Source organism: Aethalodelphis obliquidens, unplaced genomic scaffold (genome assembly GCF_003676395.1).
Source record: "Aethalodelphis obliquidens isolate GAN/ISIS:26980383/991018 unplaced genomic scaffold, ASM367639v1 scaffold2, whole genome shotgun sequence".
In the NCBI taxonomy this organism is placed as follows: Eukaryota; Metazoa; Chordata; class Mammalia; order Artiodactyla; family Delphinidae; genus Aethalodelphis; species Aethalodelphis obliquidens.
In genome coordinates this window covers 21763577-21782224 of record NW_020837946.1, presented here as the reverse complement: position 1 = coordinate 21782224, position 18648 = coordinate 21763577, and the positions used below count along the sequence as shown (strand labels likewise).

The 18648-nt window shown below is 38.9% G+C and overlaps 1 protein-coding gene across 9 annotated transcripts in view; it reads right to left on the bottom strand.

Annotated features, from left to right (window-relative positions):
* Positions 1–18648, bottom strand: part of FN1 (fibronectin 1) — a 69782-nt gene that overhangs the window by 4878 nt on the left and 46256 nt on the right. For 2 of the 9 annotated variants that reach the window (XM_027122063.1, XM_027122084.1), the window contains 15 exons: positions 16761–17033; positions 15708–15824; positions 14871–15035; positions 14187–14342; positions 13392–13505; positions 12297–12566; positions 10940–11127; positions 10002–10089; positions 8970–9146; positions 8103–8192; positions 7681–7860; positions 6472–6561; positions 5044–5510; positions 3905–4043; positions 1530–1694 (listed from right to left, as the gene is read on the bottom strand). In XM_027122063.1, coding sequence (XP_026977864.1) covers positions 1530–1694; positions 3905–4043; positions 5044–5510; positions 6472–6561; positions 7681–7860; positions 8103–8192; positions 8970–9146; positions 10002–10089; positions 10940–11127; positions 12297–12566; positions 13392–13505; positions 14187–14342; positions 14871–15035; positions 15708–15824; positions 16761–17033 — 2679 coding nt within the window. The remainder of the gene's footprint in view (positions 1–1529; positions 1695–3904; positions 4044–5043; positions 5511–6471; positions 6562–7680; positions 7861–8102; positions 8193–8969; positions 9147–10001; positions 10090–10939; positions 11128–12296; positions 12567–13391; positions 13506–14186; positions 14343–14870; positions 15036–15707; positions 15825–16760; positions 17034–18648) is intronic. The other 7 variants (XM_027122094.1, XM_027122098.1, XM_027122073.1 and 4 more) reach the window with 4 other exon arrangements.

The window sequence follows — 18648 nt, the reverse complement described above, 5'->3', positions numbered from 1 at the left end:
TACAAAGTTCAGTTAACCAAAAAGCAAAGATCAGCTGGTTTCTACACACTACGACCTGTTTCTTGTAAATGGGGAAAGTGAAAGAATAAACCTATGTATCAAAACAAAAACAAAATGATAAATCAATGGTTATCATTCCTACAAATAAGACTGGTTCTAAGGAATATCTAAGATTCACAGTTACATATCTTTAACTACCATACATAAAAGATGACTTTTTAATCTTCAAAGTTTATACTAAAACAAAACAAACTTTGGAAGTTTATATAATACACACAACTTCTGTTTTGTCAACAAGTCAGTCATTCCTAAAACTTTAAAAGTTAGTCAATCATTATGACATCTAAGTGAAGAATATGTAAGTTGAGCCAAAGAATCACATAAATCAACTTACAGCTCTGCTCCCACAGTTGCGCCTAAGTACTTACATAGGTAATAAATATACAGACTTAAAAATAGCTCAGTTTCAGAAATTTAAAACCCCTAATTGATGCCAAATGTTAAAACTTCCAACTCCTAAACAGCACGTGACACGTCTTTCTATTTTCAGATGGTCAAGCACAGTAGTCTGCATTGAAAAAATTAGTTGTGTTTATATTTCAGTCTGAATTAAACCAATTCGTGTATACAAGTTAAGTAAAGTACTCTTTAAGATCGTTTAAAAATCATTATGTCATATTTCACCCAGTACAATTCCTGGATATGTCTATAGGAGGCTTGTTAGAAGGCATAATGATTAACACCTATGAAAATGAACCAATTTCAATAATAATCACATCCTCTAAAAACCAAGCAGAACCAAAGGATTTAAAAATTCTAATACTAAACCTCAAAGCATGATAAGTCATTCCTAGGTTATTTTAACTAAAAAATAATTTTAAACAATAAAATCCTTTTATAATTTGAAAATCAAATCCTTTTCAATTGAAGTTGATTCTTAATTATCTACAAATGGATTATCTGTACTCTCCACATTACTTGGCAAGATTCAAGCTACCCAGTGTGTGTGTGTGTGTGTGTATGTATGATATGAGTGTGTATGTGAGATATGAAAGAGTGTGTGTGTGTGTGGGTGTGAGTGTGTATATATACTATGATATGTGTATATTTGGTTTGTGTTGAAAGAGGTAGAATATTGGTAAGTATAAATATTCACCTCTGAGCTCACTCAACACTACAGATTAAAAGAGACTTGAGGTTCCGTTGTGTCTCTGATACCCTTCATTAGACCTGGCTCCAAAGAGGTTGACTTTATTCATTTCACAAAAAAAATTTTTAAATCATATTACCGTCGCAAATTTATTTTTAATTAATAGTCATATTGAAATACAACCCTTGAGATGAAGCAATACTCAACAAGTAAAATTTCCCATCATTTTTATATGATGCAAAATGTTACTTTGAGTCAAGCAGTCTCTACTCATTTGCTTCATGTTTGGAAGAGGTTGCATCTGCCAAACATGCTTCCTCCTTTGGCACATTGTGAGAATGCATGGAACTGCAAGAGGTGGACAAAGCAAGCTACTCACTAGATGAATCACATCTGAAATGACCACTGCCAAAGCCTAAGCACTGGCATGAGAGTTTAAAGCCAGATTCAGACAATCGCTCCCACTCCTCTCCAATGGCATAATGGGAAACCGTGTAGGGGTCGAAGCACGAGTCATCCGTGGGTTGGTTTAGGCCTTGGTCAACTACATGAAGAAAAGGAGAAAAAGGTAAAAAAAAAAAAAAAGAAAAGACATCTTATTATGGTTTTGGACCATAAGAAGAGAACTGAATTATTGTATATAATGACTTATTCGAAAACAAAAATCCCGGTAGCGCTAAACAGCACTCATCTGTTCTATCAGTGCATCAACTGCTCTAATAAACAATGCTTAGATTTTGCTAGTGAACACTTGCCACAAGCCTCTTAAAAGGAGCCCATCTTTGGCTTTTGCCCTCAGTTCTAAAAAAAAATCATTTCTAGTAAATCTAGTCTATATAACATGGAACAGATCATGAGGCAATTAAGAATTTCAGTGGTATGCGAAGGCTGGAAATTCCTCTCCATCAGTACCTGAGTGACCCTAAGCTAGTAATTTAACATTTCTCTGCCTTATTTCCCTCCTCTGTAATATGGGGATAAAAATAAAAATATCTCTACCTACTCAGGATCTTGTGAAGATTACATGAGCTCATGAATTCAAAGCACTGGCCTATTACCAACACTTAGAAAGTGCTCGCCGAATAAAGAATAATTATTAGAGGGCATCTTTTGCTTTTAATGCAAAAGGTGTCACAGTTTTATATACCATTAAAATGTGATCGCATTTATTTTATTGCATTTTTTTTGTATAATAGTGCAAAAAGCCTAGATTTTGTACAGTCTTTTCATAATGGTCAGACTGCTTTACTCTATCAATAAAACCAACTGTTCCAAATAAGAGAAAGCAATGGGATATCGATGGCTTAGAAATTAAGTAATGGAATCTCTTCATGTTGCTTAGATCTGGTCTTTATGTTTTGGGAAAGCTTATTTTAAAATAATCTATGCAAACAAAGCATGCTTCAAATTATTCTCTAAAAATCAAGTTAACTTCTGTGACTTTGAATCCCACTGTGTATATTTTTTTTCACACTGCAAAAATCAAAAGCTCAAAAGCAATAGATATTTGAAGTGTCTAATATTTTGAAAGGCATCACAGTGGAAGAAAATAGAGTTTTGTTGAAACTAAGATGTCTGAAATGTCTCAAAGCTGGGAGAACCTGGCTAGAATGCAGAATATTGCTGCTGGGAATAAGGAGTCGGAAAGAAAAATGGAAGGAACTTAAACTGCTATGAGGGGTTTCAATAACCTTCCTAAAGATAGCCAGGAGTTAAAATTCCACCTGACCAAATTCCATCTGGAGATGGAATCTTTTTTAAAAAAATGATGTGGAAAAAGCACAAAGACCTTTGTGCTCTTGAAAATTCCTTTCACATGGCATTCTACTAGCAAAACCACACGAAGCAAAAAGTGTGCATTACCATGGATATATAACACAATAAGCACAAGATAATACCACCCCCCCAAAAAAATAAACTGCTTAATTCACAGGCTTTTATACATGTGAAAGAACACAGTCACCTATCGAATGAGGAAGAAGCCTGAGGTTAAGTAACTGGCCCGAGCAATAAAGCCTGTCACTTGGCAGACAGAATTCAGCACTCCCTGCTGATGGGGAATGGAGAACCCTCCAGTTGGAAAATTTGAGATTCATGATTTTGATTATTCCCTATCTCATGTTTCTTGGTGACTCTGCAGCTTTCTGGAGTTTGAAAAGCTGGGTGATACACTACTGGTTTAACAGAACTTTCCAGGTGCTACAAAGCGTCAATGACCATTTAACCTCATTGTGGTTTTAGGCCTATATAATCATGAAATAACATGGGAATAAGGGAGCTCTTTGGACAGAAATGGGCTATGTTGGTAGCATTTTACATCAGGATCAAAACCCAGCAGGCATTGATGTCGGCAGATAAGGAATTTCCTTTACAGGTAATCACTTTCAGCACTTAAAACTTAGGAGGACAGCAACCTGGTAAGATGAAGAGGGTCTGGGAACAGAGATCAGGAGACTTGTGTCCTATATCAACCCAGATACTCCCTAGCCGGGACTCACAGTGTTGGACCAAACAATATTTGAAGTCCTTTCCAGGTCTATCATCATATCACTGTTTGAGACTCTATTTATGTATGTGTTTTACAAGATACTACGATACTCTGAGGGGAAAATAATTGAATTTAAAGTTGCTCAGTTACTTCATGGAATTATTTCCTAAAGTCAAAAGACAACAGCAAGAAAGGAACAGTCACTTGAAGAAGGATCTCTGGGGTAGTCCAGAACTTTTGCCCAAATAACCCCGATGTTCACATACCAGAATTGCCCACGGTAACTACTTGCTCCCGAACCTTGTGCCTCTTCTGGTCTTTTATTGCCTCCACTATGATGTTGTAGGTGGCCCCTCTGGTAAGACCCGTCAAGGTGGCACTAGCAGAAGTTCCAGGAACTCGGAACTGCAATTATTAGCACATCCAAAGTAGGGGAGAAAGCATTATAGTGAGGAATTGATACGACTTTCCCTATTCTCTTCTCAGTAACTCTTACTGTGTAAACACAGCAAAGGGAGACAAAGATGAAGAGTGTAAAGGTCCCAACCAGGGAAGGAGAGAAATGGAGCTTGAGTGAGGGGCTATCGTTTCTACATGACAGATTTTCCTGCCAAAAATCTACCCTACGTGCTCCACAGTTACCAGGAACCCTCACTAATTCTAGAGACAGCCTCCTCTTCATCCTGCTGTAGTTGCAGTCATGGCAAGCCCACTGGCAGCCGTGGCCATGCTGCCCCCTTCACATAAAACGTGGATGCTGTGCTATGTGGGATACACATTCATCCCACACAAGTGGCATCTGACCCCAACGTGGGGTCCTTCAAACCCTTTGCCAAATCCTCAGCTCATGTTTCTAAGCTCATAAATCCTCCACAGTGTAGTCAGTTTTTAAAAGTCTGCCACTTTCTAAAAATAAGAAAACAGTGAACATTGATATCAGCAAGACACATTAAAGCATAGAAGTTTTAGTCAGAGAATCAATCACTTATAGGCACAGCTTCAGCCAAATTCTTTCTCCTTTGACATATTGTAGATAATGGGATTCTTCAAGGACAAACCGTAATGATGGCATTTTAGCCCTTCCTGGACAAAAGCAAATTCAGGCAGAATCTCTCTCTCTCTCTTTTCTAAGATCATTCTTTGTCTATATTACCATGGAACGTCAAATGATCGATAATAATAGAAATGATTTTATTCTCTACTAAACGAAAGCTAATGACACTCTTTGGAACATCCCCTAAAGCACAGCCGTACTGAGATAAAAAAAGAAAATCAGGACTTAAGCAGGCCACCTTTCTAAGAGGTTCTAGAAGTACGCCACTGGACATCAGAACTCTGGTCACTTCAGTAGCCTAGCTTAGTTTTTTTCCCAGGCTGCCCAGAAGTAAAGAGAAACATGAATTACCTGCAAGGGTTCTTCATCAATGCCAACTGGATGACATGAAATGATATACTCAGAGCTTTCCTGGAATGGGGTCCATGAGATTGTTGTCTGAGAGAGAGCTTCTTGTCCTGTAGAAGCATTTGGATTGAGTCCCAGAACGTGAGGGTAGAGATGATGGTCTATGTCTCCCCTGGGGACAGGACCAATTTGGATCTCCTCATTTACATTCGGTGGATACGGTCTTGGCCTATGCCTTACGGGGCTGGCCATTGTGGGCGGTGTGGTTCGCCTAAAACCATGCTCCTCAAAGATCATTTGTTGCCCAAGACTGGGCTGCTGACCAGAAGTGCCAGGAAGCTGAATACCGTTTCCAGTGTCATACCCAGGGTTGGTGATGAAAGGGGTCTTTTGAACTGTGGAGGGAACATCCAGGATCTCTGGTCCATGAAGATTGGGGTGTGGAAGGGTTACCAGTTGGGGAAGCTCATCTAGCCAAGAGAGGTTAGAGCCAAAAAAAGCAAAGCGTGTTAAGCTCCCGGAAGTAGCCTCGGGAGCCGTTATCAGTTCAGGCAACAATGACTATTTTTCAATCAGATCAAAGCTCCTGGAAAATTAGCAGTTCTTAGGTCACAAAACACTTTTTTTCCAGAAAGAAATCTTTATGGTTTTTCTCAAAGTTTTCTTTATAGTTTGGAACGAAAAAAGTGTTAGTATGAATTTATCATACACACAAAGCTTTGAACCGCTGAGCCCCATAGAAGCTGCCTCTGCTCAAATTAAGCCTAACGGAACTGAAATATGCAGCCTTTTTTCTCTGTTTCACTTGAGAATCATGTTATGAGGACTAGAATCCAGACTAATTATATCAGCGTCTGAAGTATGAGAATTCCAGAGGTTTGGTGCAGTAGTTTTTCACAGTTTGAAATGCTAAGAACAGATTAAAATACACACATAAAATTTATTTAAAAATTCTCCTATCAGCATAAATAAAGCATTTTCTCCAAATTAAACTGAAATTGGATAAAAAAGTAAGACATTATTTAGTTCGAAGTTTTAGAAACCAAATAATAAATAAAGACAAATGAGAAAGATTTTTCCCTCCCCTCCCCCTTCTTATAAAAACATTTTTAACTTCAATAGAATGTATAGAAGAACAGCAACGATCGCAGCTTGGTTTTTACATTTTAATATCCGGTTTGAAGTTTTTAAAGATGAATCAAAGGCTTTTATATTGACTGGCTAGGAAAAAAATAAAACAGTTCTGCAGATGGTTAGCTTATTCCTGCTATCAAAGAGCACAGCATACATGCTATGCTGTTAGAGGAAAAAAAAAAGTTTCATGAGAAATGCATCGAAACCTGGAGCACTTTTGCCCTGCAAAATGAATCATTCATAATTAGTTTTGTTTTGGCCATCTCCCTGTTAACCACCGAGGAAGGTGCTCTTTACCTGTCTTTTTCCTCCCGATCAGAGGCTCACTCTTCTGATTGTTCTTGAGGGCAATGACTTGGATTGTGTACTCGATTCCTGGTTCCAGACCTGATGGAAGGACAGATCATCACATTATGTCTGTGGGCTCAGCTAGTCAAATGAAAGTTGATCTCACCAGGAGATACTACTGGGAAGCAAGCTTCCTCTCTCCAGCTGGCCACTGGCCTCTTGAAAGGCAAAACTGACTTCGTTTTGCTTCTGCAAACACTCAAATACTCTGTATACAATAGCAAATTAATTATCTTCCTGTCAAGTCTGACACCTGAATAAGCACTTTACTTTTCCTGGGTATTCGGTTCACATGGGGTCTCATCTGCCCTTCTGAATTCAAGAAAATCTATCAGCGTTGCACACTGCCAGCGAAATACACACTTGGGAGAGATCAGTGCAGACTGTATACATGAATCTACTTAGGCCTAACAAACAGATGGCTCTCAGTGGCAGGATCAATGAAAAAGTTAGACTACAAAAAAGTGCTCTGCAGGAAAGAGTGACCACTCTTTGTGTCGTCCCTGTAGGAAGTATCCAATTCAACGCCTTCCATATCTGATTCTATTTTCCTGTCTCCAAGGTTTCTAAAGAAGCAGTGTCTCCTTCTGGTACCTGTGTGTTCTATAGGATTTTTAAGTCTAGATAGCCTATATACACAGTTTACCGTACAATCTCTTGGACAAAAACAATACCAGAGGCCTATGATCTCTTATTCCCCATCCCAAGCACTCTCTCCAGTATGGATGACTGGGAAACACTTTGCCTCAAGACCTATCCTGTGAAACCGGATAATGAGGGCCATCGCAGGTGGCACTCTGGCAAATCCTGCAGACTTCTCATTCTTTAGGTTGCTGAGTGAGAGAACAGTATCAAAATTTGCTAGTTTGCTTTGAAAAATGTCTTTTTCTAGGAAGAACTGATAGCTGTCTGGCAACTATACAGAAGATAAAAAGATTCTAGGTATGCCATTATGACAGTATTGAAATTATTGCTTTGTTGTGAATTCTGAGATGTATCAAGCTTGACAGCTCCTCCATAGAGAATGCTTTTTGAAGTTGTCAGAAATGGGGCTTCTTGTTCTCATGGTACAGCACCAAAGACACAGTTGGAGTCTGCTAAGCACTTTGTGTGTCCTAGAGAGTAAAGAGGAAAACGGCAGCATGGAAGCAGCAATACCAGTAATAGTAGCTTCTGTGACACCAGGGCGGGGCCGAGGGACCACTTCTCTGGGAGGGGACCCGGGCTTCTCATACTTGATGATGTAACCAGTAATCCTGGCACGAGGTGGCTGCCATGATAACAGCAGAGAGTTGGGTGTGGTGGCCAGGAAATGCAGGTTGGATGGTGCATCAATGGCTAAAAGAAAACAAAGTTACATCTCTTTAAGGAAATGAATAACCAAGAAAATTATTCCCACATTCTTTTCCCAGCCCTTAAAAACAGACTTGAGAGAATCTGAGAGTTCTGTAAACAGTAAAAATGATTCACTGTGATCTGGAATACAAAAGTATCAACCTCATTTTTGTTGCTCAAGTTCACGTGACTGATCACACAAACATATAAGTCAGTGGCATTTCTTCAGTAGAAAGTGTAGTTACCAGTAGAGGCGTCGATGACCACAGGGGAGCTCCGGGCATTGTCATTCAAGGTGTACAAGTGGATCTTGTAGTCAGTGCCGGGTTGTAAACCTGGGATTGGTGAAGAGATGATTTTTATCTGATCTTCATTTACTAGGAAAATTTTCAAACTCATCTGCAATTTTCATGGTTCCTCCTATCATTGCCTGTTTATACAGACCAAGGAAGTGGTTCACATTTGAACAATAAATTAGAGCATGGTATGGGTGTTAACTGCTCATGAGAAGGACATCTCAAAAGAAAGGCACAGATGCACAAAAAGACACTGGCTAAAATAAATTTTAAAATCCCAAAATGCTGTTAGAAGTGACTATCTTGGTGATAGGGGTGAGCACCTGCTGACTGTGTTTTATCAGATGGTCACTGGTTGGGAACTGGAATCAGAATTTTCAATCTCAAAAAGACCTAAATTGACCCAGATATTGAACATTATCTGACAACAACTTTGATCTCTATGAAGTAGTGTCGTTTGCTTTTTCAAATTTAATTCTGCTTTATAATCTACGTGAATGTTAAGAAGTAGACACTATCACTGAGTTTCTTTTGGCTCTCAAGCATTATGTATATATATATTTTTTCCCATAAGAGAGGGTTCATTGATGAAAGATCTCTGATGAATGGGACTTATGCCATTCCTCTGGCAAACATTAGACAAAACCAGGCGTTCACAGGACAAAATGTTTTGATCATGGGATGAAAATACGTTGTAAAAAATAGAGCTGGGTTATCATAAAACACTGAAGATAAATTTAATCAGTGTAAGTGGTAGAAAGACTAATAAGCTAATTTATGTTGTGAATGGCAGTTATCAAATGTGAGCTCCCGGACCTGTGATGGTGTAGCTTCTGACATCTGGCTTGATGGTTCTCTGAATCGGAGTCTGGCCGTTGGCTGGGATGGCATCGACTTGGAAGCCGGTGATCGTCTCAGTCTTGGTTCTCCAGCTAATGGTGATGGTGGTCTCAGTAGCATCTGTCACACGGGCCCTTCTTGGAGGGCTGACATCTGCACAGGATGACAGCCAGAGATTAGTGCCTGGCTGGCTCATATAGGTAAGGTTTCAATATTTTAAAACGTTTCTTTATTCTATACAAATACATCAATTTCTACACATGACTAATAATGTATAGATTTTCTCCTGTGGCGTCGAGAGAAAAAGCAGACAGTAATTAGGAAACGTGAAAATATTCACCTCGTGTACTATTTTTTTTAAGAACTGGAAAGCTTTACAAGTACTGTCAGTGGTTCCCAAGGCTGGCTTTCTATATCTACAAATACCTCAGTGAGTGTTAAAATTATTGTTATTATAATATAAAATATGTGTAATAATATAAGGAAGGTATATATATAATAATGTATTGCTAGTATTTTCTCATTCTTATATAGATTCATATTTTTTTCTCAACAGGTGCAACGCCATCCCTATTTCATAGATGAGAAGACTTTGACACTTTACGTGATTTCTGAGAAAGAATAACTGTGGGTTATTGTTATGGCAGAAAACTAGAACCCGGGCCCAGTACTGTCCAACCCTTACTGCACTGTTAGATACAACAGAAGCCAACGCGTCCTCCTCAAACTTAACTCTATGAAAACAAATTCTAACCAGTAGAACATAACCTAGGTGTTAGTCGTAGTTTACTGCACCGACTCTAGCACATCATGAAGTGACTGCACGTACGCGCCAGTAGACCACTTTCTGGAGAGGCACAGGAGGCAACAGTAGTAACTGGGAAAGCAAATCTATTTCCAAACTGGGAATCATCCCACTGTTCACTTAGTGATCTAGAAAGCATTTGCCATTCTTTAATTTTTGTTTATCCAGAACGTTCTTTGACACTAAAAAGTTTGATTACTCACTCTCCAGAGTCGTGACGACCCCCTGAGCTGGTCTGCTTGTCAAAGTGTCCTTTAGAGCGTAGACGCTCACTTCGTATTTAGTGGCCACCTAGAAAGAAGGGCGCAGCGAGCTTTAGCAATGTGATCTTCTGAAGCCCAGGAATTTTCACTCCAGCGTTAGAAAAAATGCAATGGTTAGAAAAGAAAAAGTAAGCTAGCAAAACCCGCAGAACTGTAAGTTCCTATATTAATTTCCTTCCTACACTGACAAGATATTTAATTACATGAATTAAAAAATGCACCTGGGGTTAAGCCCAAGTAAGCCATAACTTACATATTTATGCTAAGCTGATACAAAATGAGGAAAATGGTATTAGCCTGTTTTTCTCTTTGATGATCTGACAGGTGCAAATCATGAATTTTTCTGATCATAGAGAGGCAAAGAGAATAGTCTATCTCTGAACCCTCTTTCTGTAGTTTCTCCTGGAATTGGCCTTATGTTAAGAAGGAGAACAATTTCCTAGGTTCCTGGCTAGCTTTCTGTATGCACATCTAGAAGGATTAAAAATGACTTAAGGAAGGTAGTATCAGGCTGGGTTGGTAAAAACTGGAGAATATTCCTTGCAAAGGTAACAGGGCTGAGAAAAAGCATAACTAAAGTAGATTTATGCATTCAGCCTATGGATATATAAATTGCCCCCCCTTCACACACAATACAACATTTTAAAATAAACAGAATACACTTAAAGAGCTATGCAACATCCAATGCTGCTCATAAAATTCTGTCCCTGATAGCTTAGGTCAACACAAAGTAATTCTACTTGATACAAAATTATGATAAATTTAATTTGACGGCAGAGGCAAAGAACACAGATTTATTATATTATATTTCCACCACCTTCAACTGTGTAAGAAATGACCTACTTCTTTAGTCCAATGAGAAAAAGGACACTTCTTACCATGAGTCCTGATACAACCACAGATGAGCTATCGGGAGCAAGGTTGATTTCCTTCATTGGTCCGGTCTTCTCCTTAGGGGTCACTCGCACTCGATATCCAGTGAGCTGAACATTGGGTGCCGTCCACTGGGCAGCCAGGCTGGTTGGTGAAACCTGAGTGAACTTCAGGTTGGTTGGTGCAGGAATGGCTGTCAGGATGGTCATTGGTTAGAGGTTATTTTACAGTAAATGGGGAAAGGGGGAAAATAAAGTGACTTCCGAGAAGTAGATAGGTTGTACTTGTTTGGTTGGGTGGGTACCCTAGTCAAGCAAAGATTCAGTACAAGAAAGGACAAAAGGGGGTGCAAAATGAAGAAAACGTTTGCTGAAAAATACGTGTTTTTTATCCAGCAGTGCTCAGAATCACTGGAAGCACTTGGGTAAATGCCAAAACTCTGAGACTTAAGGTTTTAGCAGTTGGTTTTTTTGCTTTCCCTTAATAAATTAAAGTCAAATTGGCTTATTGGCCATTAGGATTGATCTTTCCATTTCTATGGAAAGATGAGCAGTAGCCCCTTTCTGACAGAAATTATCTTTGTATGGAAAACCATCTCACAGAGTATTTCATCCCTCCAAAGACAGAATTATGATTTTATTCTCTTTGTTTGGACCTCATGGAGGATATCACTGCTAAATTTGAAGTATTCTCTGTGGTGCAGCAGCAGAAGAAAATTGGCTCACAACAGAAGCAGAAAAGAGAAGCAAAGAGCAATAATATAGATTGTCACCTCCAGGGTTTATGCTGTCACGAGGAGACATCTTTAGCATTCCACTCTGCTTTAGAAATAAAGCATGAGAGTTTAAAGAAGGTGGAAAGCATTTGCCCTATCAACTGTTTCCTATGTGTCTGATTCTCAATCCTTTTAGCAAATTATACACCTAGCACATTATCTCTAACCAGAGAAGGAAGGTCTTACCCACGTGTTCTCAGAATCCTGCTGCTATGAAATGGCCCAGTTTGGGTTCCTTAGGATGCCAAATTTCTTTCCTTTACATACAATGAGCATAAGTAACCACAGAGAGTCAAGGCTTAGGAAATAATCCACAATTTTCATGTTCTCTTCAAATGTCTCGCCTTATAACCTTGTTTGGAAACCAAGCTACTCCAAAATTTCCTTTCATTAGACTTTATGTAAACGTCACCTACATTTTATTGCTTCTTACTATTCTTCTTTAAAGAGGGTCTTTCCTAATAGACAGGTGGATTTTGGGGGTACCCACTTGCACGGGAATCGATAGCCTGATAAAGTAGAATGCATTCAGCAGGGCATAAAGCCGCTGCTCCCATGAGCACCCAGCAGTGCAATTAACGATATACCTGTGGACTGGGTTCCAATCAGGGGCTGGCTCTCCATATCATCGTGCAAGGCAACCACACTGACTGTGTACTCAGAACCCGGCCTGAGGCCTTGCAGCTCTGCAGTCTCTTCTTCACCATCAGGTGCAGGGAATAGCTCATGGATTCCATCCTCAGGGCTCGAGTAGGTCACCCTGTACCTGGAAACTTGCCCCTGTGGGCTTTCCCAAGCAATTTTGATGGAATCGACATCCACATCAGTGAATGCCAGTCCTTTAGGGCGATCAATGTCTGTTAGGCAAATTAATGGTAAGAGGTTATGTGAAAAGCAAGTTGCGAAATAAGCATTTTTATAACATGCAAAGCAGTTCTGCAGATACCATTTTTCTTTGATGAATTAAATTCCAATTAACCCACTATTAAATGGAAAATTACTTGATCCTTGCTTAAGGTTTTTTGGTTCAGAAAATATTTAATGTCGCATCACTTATTAAAACATAGGTGTACATGAGATGCGGAGATACCCTGCAAAATGTCCCCAGATGAGGATTTATTTATATTCATTTTAAGATATTCTACCAAGATTTGTTTTTGCAATGTGATGTTAGTCTCACAGACCTGGATTTTTTATACCTTGGAAATGGCAAAGTTGATTTTCAATGTTAGATTCAGATTGTTATATTCTTTCTTTAACTCTCCCCCTCCCTCCCCATTGAATGTTGTAATGTATGTATATTTAATATAAATATAATATTTACATTAAACGTTGGTCCAGCCACAGTCTGGTCCAGCCACAAATGCTCGAAACATAATAGTTTCATGAGGCACACTTCAATCAGCTTTACCATCCAGTTGTAGAAAAGAAGGTTCTAGCAAAATATTTTGTAGATTTGCTATAGGCTAATAAGATTTTGCTGAGGCGATTTGAGCAGGAGAAATTCAAAGCACAGCAACTAACTATGGTAGTTCCACAACTTCTCTCCCTATATGTTCATTCCTTGGCACTGAGAAGGAAAAATGTTTGCAAAGAGCTCAGCTCAAGATACAAACTAGGTATCCAGACACCTAAGCACAAAATTTGACTTTGAACATGGAAAACAGGCACTGGTTACATACTGGTTACTGCTGTCTGAACCAGAGGCTGACTCTCTCCGTTTCGATTCTGAGCGTAGACACTAACCACGTACTCCACTGTGGGCTGCAAGCCTTCAATTGTCATTTCTGTTTGATCTGCAAAGGGAGTGAAAAGAAAAGGCAGCATCTATGTCATTCACTATGACAACCAAGTGACTTTCAGAGTTCGGTAGTAAATGCGTGGTGGCCTGGAATTTTCATTTGCAGAATTAGCATGAAAATATGGAGGAGTCACACATGGATTTCCTCTTGGACAGACACGTTCATTGCTAATACAAATTACCATATTGGAGTGAAGCCACAGTAAAGGATAAGCTCTAAAATTGAATATGATGCCACCAACAATGAATGATGCTGCTCTTGAGGAAACAAAAATTAACTGGACTTTAAAATATTGCCTTAGAATCCTAATTTCACAATTATTTTATATGAAAACAAAACCAAGAGCTAAAAGAATCTTTAAAAGTCAGTTAGGCCCATCTCTGTCTTCTTAGTGTGCATGATAAACAAAACCACAAAGATGAACCTACTAATTCAAGATGTCCACACCATCAAACACTGCTACACATGTAAAAACAGAAAGGCACTCATCCTGAAAATTCTACCGTGGAGGGAGCTGTTAACAGCCTTGAGCCCCGAATACACAAACGGGGAAACTCTGACACGTGATACGAAACTGTATAGTACTCAGAGCCAGGTAGTCATTTATTTAAAAAAGCATATTGTGCGGTCCTACTCTGTTTATCCTGATGTATGTGAGGAGCTGGCTATTCTTACCTGGACCTGCAGTCATTGTTTTCGATGGTCCTGGGCCATTTTTAGGAGTAGTGGTCACTCTGTAACCGGTAACGGGGGAACTTGAAGGCAGCCACCTGACACTAATGCTGTTGTCCTGGACATCAGTCACTTGCATCTGGGATGGTTTGTCAATTTCTACAAATAAAAACCAGGAGAAACCAGTGAAGCCCCCGTCCATGGGGACAAGACTAGACAAGTCCTCATCTCCAGTTCTGATACAGATAGAATAATCTCTTACTACTATTAATGACCCCCAGGTGTTTCTTTTGCAGAAACACAGAGAATTTCGGGAGGTGGTACCTGCATCTTGATACTACTGCCTATTTTCAAGATGGCTGCTTCATTCACAAAGAAACTACATTTCCTGTAGATGTTTGCCTCCTTACCTTATTAGCTCATCTCTTCATTCCTTAACAAACATTTACTGAACATCCTCTGTCCCTGTCTCTATTATAGGCTCATGGAATACATCCATCAACAAAACAGACAAAAATCCTTGCCCTTGGGGTGCTTCCTTGTATATCTGGCTCAAAACTCTGTAGCTGTTGCTTCATCTTATTAAAAAAGAAAATCAATTCCACAATGAAGAAAATACTTTGGGAGAACATAGTAAAAGCTATCTGAGTAAATGAGCCTGTGTCATCCCAGAAGACGAGTCAGTACCTGTTCGGTAATCAATGGAAATGGGCTTGCTGCTTGCCGGGCTGTCCCCACGGCCAGTGACAGCATAAACGGTGATGGTGTAGTCTGCTCCAGGTTTAAGACCACTGATGGTAGCTGTAGACTTGCTCCCAGGCACAGTGAACTCCTGGACAGGGCTACTTCCTCCTGTTTGAAAAGGGATGAATTTAAAGTGTGAGGGGCTGAGAGACACTTAGGGATTGCTGAGTAACTGAATTAACGTATTGAGAGCAGCTTGTAAGTTACATATTTGCTTATTCCCTTTAAAAAAAGTGCTATTAAATAGGGCCTGAACAGAAAGGTCAACTTATTTATGCAGGTAGTAAGCCTTGATGAGTGTGTAAAAATTGAGAGAAAATTGCAGTTCATGCTATTTTAACATTCCAGCTTTAACATGTGGTAGATTAAAATTAGAAAGGGAGAGAAGGTAGTCCTCAACCCAAGGTTGCATATATTGTGGTCTTTTTTCAAAATCTTAATGGAATACATTCATGTTAAATAAAATTTTGAAAATATAGGAAAGGAAAAGGAAGATAAATACAAATCACTTATTATTTCACCACTGATAATACACTTGTGAATTTAAAATCCTTCCTCCTCAGCTCTGTTGTTCCCCTCTAGTATTATACAAACAACTTTTTATCTCGATTTTGCCACCAGTTATGTCATACATATTTCCCACACACTCTTAGAAAGAAGTCAAGGCTCCAGCGAATGGACTTGTCAAAGCTTCTTTAATTATGTATCCATTGCTGGGCTTTCGTGTTACCCATGACAGAATACTCAATCAGACTGTGAAGTAGCACTTCACTAACGCACCTGTTTCTCCATAGGTGATCCTGTAATATCTCACTGTAACGGCCGGAGCATCCCAGCTGATCAGCAGGCTAGTGGGGGTTGCAGCGATGACTTCCAGGTCCCTTGGAACATCAGAAACTAGAAAAACATGGGAAAGTTTTCACATCCGTAACTTTCAAAGGATGCCCAGATCCACCTTTTGCTCATTTTCCGGGTCACTGCCTTTAGGATTCCTTCATATAATAATGTAAGTACTACTCAAAATCAGCAAAATTAAAAATTATGAACAATGCAAGTAAGGGGTGAAGGAGACAATTCAAATCGTGGTGAGATGATTAGTTCAAGTGTATTGGAGAGTTTTCCCCTCAACTTCTTATTTTAAAGAATTTTAAAACCACGTAAAAGTGATAAAAATTATATAATGGACACCCATACTCCCTTCCCTTAGGGAAGTTGCCACATTTCCTTGTCTCTCTCTATTTTTCTGTTAATCCATTTGAGACTAAAGTACAGATATGATGATACTTCTCCCCTAAGTACTTAAGCATCTATCTTATAAGAACAAGTACATGATTATATTAAAATAATTTTTAAGAGAACTTTGAAACAGAGTGTTTTCTACATTTTGAATAAAACTTCAGTTCTTAGAAATGCATAAGTATCTAACTCCGGTGGGAAATTTCTTGAGATAAAGAAATTATCTTCTTTAATATATTCTCATAACCATGATCTATTTTTTTAAGAGACGATGACTCAGGGACTTCCCTTGTGGTCCAGTGGGTAAGACTGCACTCCCAATGCGGGGGACCCGGCTTCGACCCCTGGTAGGGGAACTAGATCCTGCATGCATGCCGCAACTGAGTCTGCATGCCGCAACTAAAAGATCCCACATGCCGCAATGAAGATCCCATGTGCCACAGCTAAGACCCAGCACAGTCAAAATAAATAAATAAATATTTTTTTTTAAAAAAGAGAGAGAGATGATGACTCAGACAACACAAAGCTATGTCAGAGAAGCTATCACCTGCATAGGAAAGTCGTCTGAGTTTCTTTGCAGACCAGAAAACAAGTTACCTGTTGTTTGCTGGCCAACCAAGGAAGGACTTTCCTCTTTGCCATTAAGAGCGACAATGCTGACCACATAATCTGTGCCCGGATTGAGATTGGTGAGTGTGATGGAATTCCGAGAGGGGGGCACTCGATCCTCCCGAGGTCTTCCACTCATCATCCGCTCAGGATGATGGCGGATCTTGTAGCCGGTGATGGTAGCTCGAGGAGCAATCCAATGGACAGTGAAAGAGTTGGCAGTGATATCAGAAAAGTCAATGCCAGTTGGGGAATCGAGACCTGTTTTTGCCACCCAGGGGAGGAAGAGATAAAAAGGAAAAAAAAGACACCACCAACTTAGGAAGTGAGGAAGAATGTAAGGAAAAGTAACATCCATCCAGTGTTTCCATCCTTTTCCACTAACACAGTGAATTGCCATGAACCTCAGGTTATGATACACTGATTCTAAGCCACAGATAAATTTCAAAATCATAAACCGACGCTGTTCAAAATGTCCAAAATCATTCTTTTCTTTTTTCTTTTGCTAAGTAATCCAAGTGATTTCCGCATCACATTTGAAGACAGGTGTGTGAGATATTCTGGGAAATGATATTTTCAAAGGCTTCAGTGTTCAAGTATTCTATTTCTACCTTATAAGTGTACCTCTCAAAGTAAGGCAAGATCTGCCCACTCTCAGGTTAAGTGTTTGGCTCTTAAAGAAGCTTTCTACACTCAAGAGGGAACTGCTATGTCAACAGGGTGGTAAGAATGCCAAACAAAAAACTTTCTAAAATGAAAATAAGACGTCATCCTGGACAAATTACAATGCAAGTAATTCCTCATGAATTGAGAATTTTTAGTGCATTGCAGAAAAATTAACAAAAATTTAGAGTTGATCTCAATTCAAATCACTTAACCTCTCTGGGACTTCCAGCAATTTTCATTTTTGTTATAACATTTACTTACTCTATTCAATAATATACTCAAACCAAATTGAGATACCACAGCTTCTTTTTGGAAGCAAGTGGACTATAAGAAATAAATAAATGGCTATATTAAATTACACTTTTTTGAAAGGAAAAAATTAATAGAAGCACTCATATTTAAGAAGGGACATAATATTATGGGATTCTATTCACCTTCTTTTTATAGTGAATGAATATTTCATCAAGTAGAAAAAAGAGATAAACTCGTTGACTTAGTAAAGAGGGAAAATACTTAGATGACAATGACAGTGTTGGGTCAGCCATTAGACAGATCTGCCTAATGAGAAGGGATTTCACCACCTCTCAATAATAGAGATTATGAGATATTATTCTTGGGAGATTTTTTTAAAAAGATAGACAACAAAGTTTCTGGACTAATTTCAGTCCTCCCTGGAAGCAGAGAGTATAATCTTAGTGATTGGAAGTCAGTGTAATAGTTGAATAAGGTGTCTTAATTTCTTTTAATCTATCAATACTTTTTTAATTGAAGCATAGTTGATTTACAGTGTTATCTTAATTTCTGCTGTACAGCAAAGTGACTCAGTTATACATATACATACATTCTCTTTTTTTATATTCTTTTCCATTATGGTTTTTCATAGGTTATTGAATATTCCCTGTGCTATACAGTAGGACCTTGTTGTTCATCCATCCTATATGTAATAGTTTGCATCTGCTAATCCCAAACTCCCAGTCCTTTCCTCCCCACCCTCCTCCCCCATGGCAACCACAAATCTGTTCTCTATGTCTGTTAAGTCTGTTTTTGTTTCGTAGATATGTTCATGTGTCATATTTTAGATTCCACATATGTAATATCATATGGTATTTCTTTCTTTTTCTGAGTTACTTCACTTAGTATGATAATCTCTAGGTCCATCCATGTTGCTGCAAATGGCATTATTTTGTTCTTTTTTATGGCTGAGTAGTGT